The following is a 2,640-nucleotide window of genomic DNA, read 5'->3' as shown; positions in this document are numbered from 1 at the left end:
TGCAGCGAAGGGAGCTGATACCTCGTGTGGGAGCAGGCGTTGTTCGGATGATATTCTTCGTCGTGGTCGTTGGGTCGTCAGGTACCCGTTGGTCAGATGGTGCCGACGGGTTATAGTAGCCTGGAACGAATGAAGTGAAAACACCTTAAACGCTTCACAGAGGTCCGAAATGTTCACCTGTGGTGCACTCCTGGTTCGGTCGGCACAGCTGACTACCGTGCTTGCATCTCGGTGGAGATGAGAACAGCTTGCAGTATGTGACAACACCAGGATTCAGCTCTTGGCAATAGTTATCACAGCCCGTCAGTCCACTCGAGCCTTGGACATGCGCTGGGGCGGGTTCCTCTGAGGAGATCAGTAAAGAGCCAATTACCAAGACGAGCATGGACGGCCCACCTCTGATCGGTTCGTCAATAGATGAAGAAAAGGGCGCAGTAGCCGAACCAGACACAGATCCCTCTATGGCACCTGAGAGAACGAACTCATGACAAAATCGACGATTTGTGAGTTACAATCGACGCGAGGCACGCAAGGAGAGGTTGAAGGGAGACCGCCTCGGCAGTAGTATCGATCGTTGTGGTACCGGCAGTAGGAGTCGCTTCCGAAGATCTCTCGACAGTAACTAAAACTACGTCAAGGTATCTCAGTGCATGCGACTCACTCATGGCATTGGTCAGCTACTTCTACTGCTGCGAAGGCTTGAGCGACTGTGGCAAGGGAAGAGTAAAGATAAATACGCATTATGCCTTAGGGAGTACTGAACTGAAAGAAAACCGAGCTAGTCATCACCGGAGCACCAGAAGTAGAAGCATTGATGACACTAACAACACATGGCAACATCGGGTTGAAGAGTAAGTCATGCGTGGTGAAGCTCCAACTTCTACTCCTCAGCAGAGTAAACAGTGCTTCTTCCACTCGCTCTCGGCGCGGGCATCAGGCTCAGGCCTAGTTGAGCCGCCTCGGGAAGACAGTGTAGGACCCCACTACAGAGACCATCTTGTCGTACGGTTAGATCGCAGAATATATGAAATCTCGCGGCTGCGCATCAGACCCTGTAGATACGAAACGGTAAGATACCCCAAGATACCCTTCATATCTTCGCGGCACTGGAGAGCCTCGAGATCACGCGTTCGGTCTCACATCGTTCCCTTCCTTGTGAGGAGCATCAATAATCGTCGGGATTACGATTACTCCTCGATGATCTCGCAGTGGCAAGACCAGACCATTCTTCGATGTGCGCACTTCATGCACTTGCACGACCGTGTCTGAACAAATCGGCGCGCGGATGGTCTCTGCGTTGTCGGCTTACTTGCTCCCAGTTGGAATGAGCGCAGGTTAGAATGTGCCTCACTGATGAACTTCAGGACAGATTAGATCCACAGATGCCCGCGATGATTCCGGAGCCCATGTGTCGCCTTCGTTTTTACTACTACGTGCTCCTATAGAAACGACAGTTCGTTTTGGCCTAGCAAGATCTCAGTGCTCGAAGCTGCGCCAATCATTAAGACCAGATCTTAATCAAGAATTCGGGAGACCTATCGGGTTTCCACCCATCCTGCCAGCTGGAATTAGTGGCTCGTATGAATTGGTTCATAAGAGCCAAGTGATAACCAGTTGGTGCATCCATGCGGTGCTTTAAACGACTGAGGTGAACGACTGAATATGTACATTATATCGGTAGGCCGATGGAAGTTACTTTGTCGAACGTAAATGCTACTGTAACCATAGACTGGATTTCGATAGAAATGACATCATTAACCGTCACCCCTATTCCCACGAGAGCTAGGGGACGCAACACACCGCAGTGACAGTAAATTCAAAAGTGACAAGAACTCGATGGTTGCATTGAACCCTAACATGAATGCGTCATTTTAGTAAAACAAACAAACTTAAGCTGTGCGCAACACCGATACTTGACCAGAAACAACATACTAACATGAACTCCCTCACTCTCCCTTTTGCTTTCTCTTCATACTCACAACTCGTGGGAGAGAGACTTCAACGGCCGCCTAATAGTGATAATGCCAGACCACTGACTCATACAAACCTCCTCACCTGCGCCTGCCGCCGCGCAAGCTTCTGCTCTAAGTTCATTCGAGCAATTTGTTCAGCACGTTGACTGTTCTCTTTAGATATTCGTAGCGCCTAGAAAGGTCGGGAATCGCGAACGCCACGAGCAGGAATGTTAGTTGTCACCTCTTCAACGGTGACGATCGAGCCCGGGTCGAAATAAGTCTCATCCTTCTTCTCCTCTTTCTTTATCTGTATCAAAAGGACATTCTCGTCCACACTTACATCAACCCTACATTATGTGGTATATTGAGAGCTTGTTCTACAATAGGCAGCCGCAGTATACGGTTTTGGGTGATTGCCCACAGGGCATTCGTGCCTGCGAACAACTACTCAAATTAATGTACCTCCACCGGTGCTCACAGGTGTAGACAAAAAGGCCCGCAGGAAGGTACATTGTGGCGGGAAGAGCAATGACGCAAAGGGCTCGGAAACCATGGCGGGAATACTTCTGCATAGTCTTCTGGTCAATACCTGCAGCAACACATGAGCACTTCCATAACACAATGAGAATGTCATACCAAGCTTGTTCTTGGTATCAGGACGGTCCCCAGCTTCTGCTGCTTGTGC

The 2,640-nt window shown here is 49.7% G+C and overlaps 1 protein-coding gene across 1 annotated transcript; it reads right to left on the bottom strand.

The window, feature by feature from the left end:
• Positions 1 to 1,946: 1,946 nt before the first annotated feature.
• Pmar_PMAR008443 (hypothetical protein) lies at positions 1,947 to 2,389 on the bottom strand (the record flags this gene model as incomplete). Its single annotated transcript, XM_002782500.1, has 4 exons — positions 1,947 to 2,009; positions 2,056 to 2,145; positions 2,197 to 2,262; positions 2,307 to 2,389. Coding segments are annotated over 4 exons (302 nt in total), but the record flags the coding sequence as incomplete, so codon positions are not given.
• Between the last annotated feature and the right edge of the window lie 251 nt (positions 2,390 to 2,640).

This window comes from Perkinsus marinus (assembly GCF_000006405.1).
Source record: "Perkinsus marinus ATCC 50983 genomic scaffold scf_1104296939358, whole genome shotgun sequence".
Taxonomy (NCBI): domain Eukaryota; phylum Perkinsozoa; order Perkinsida; family Perkinsidae; genus Perkinsus; species Perkinsus marinus.
The sequence above is the reverse complement of the archived record's forward strand: the minus strand, read 5'-3'. Positions and strand labels throughout refer to the sequence as shown.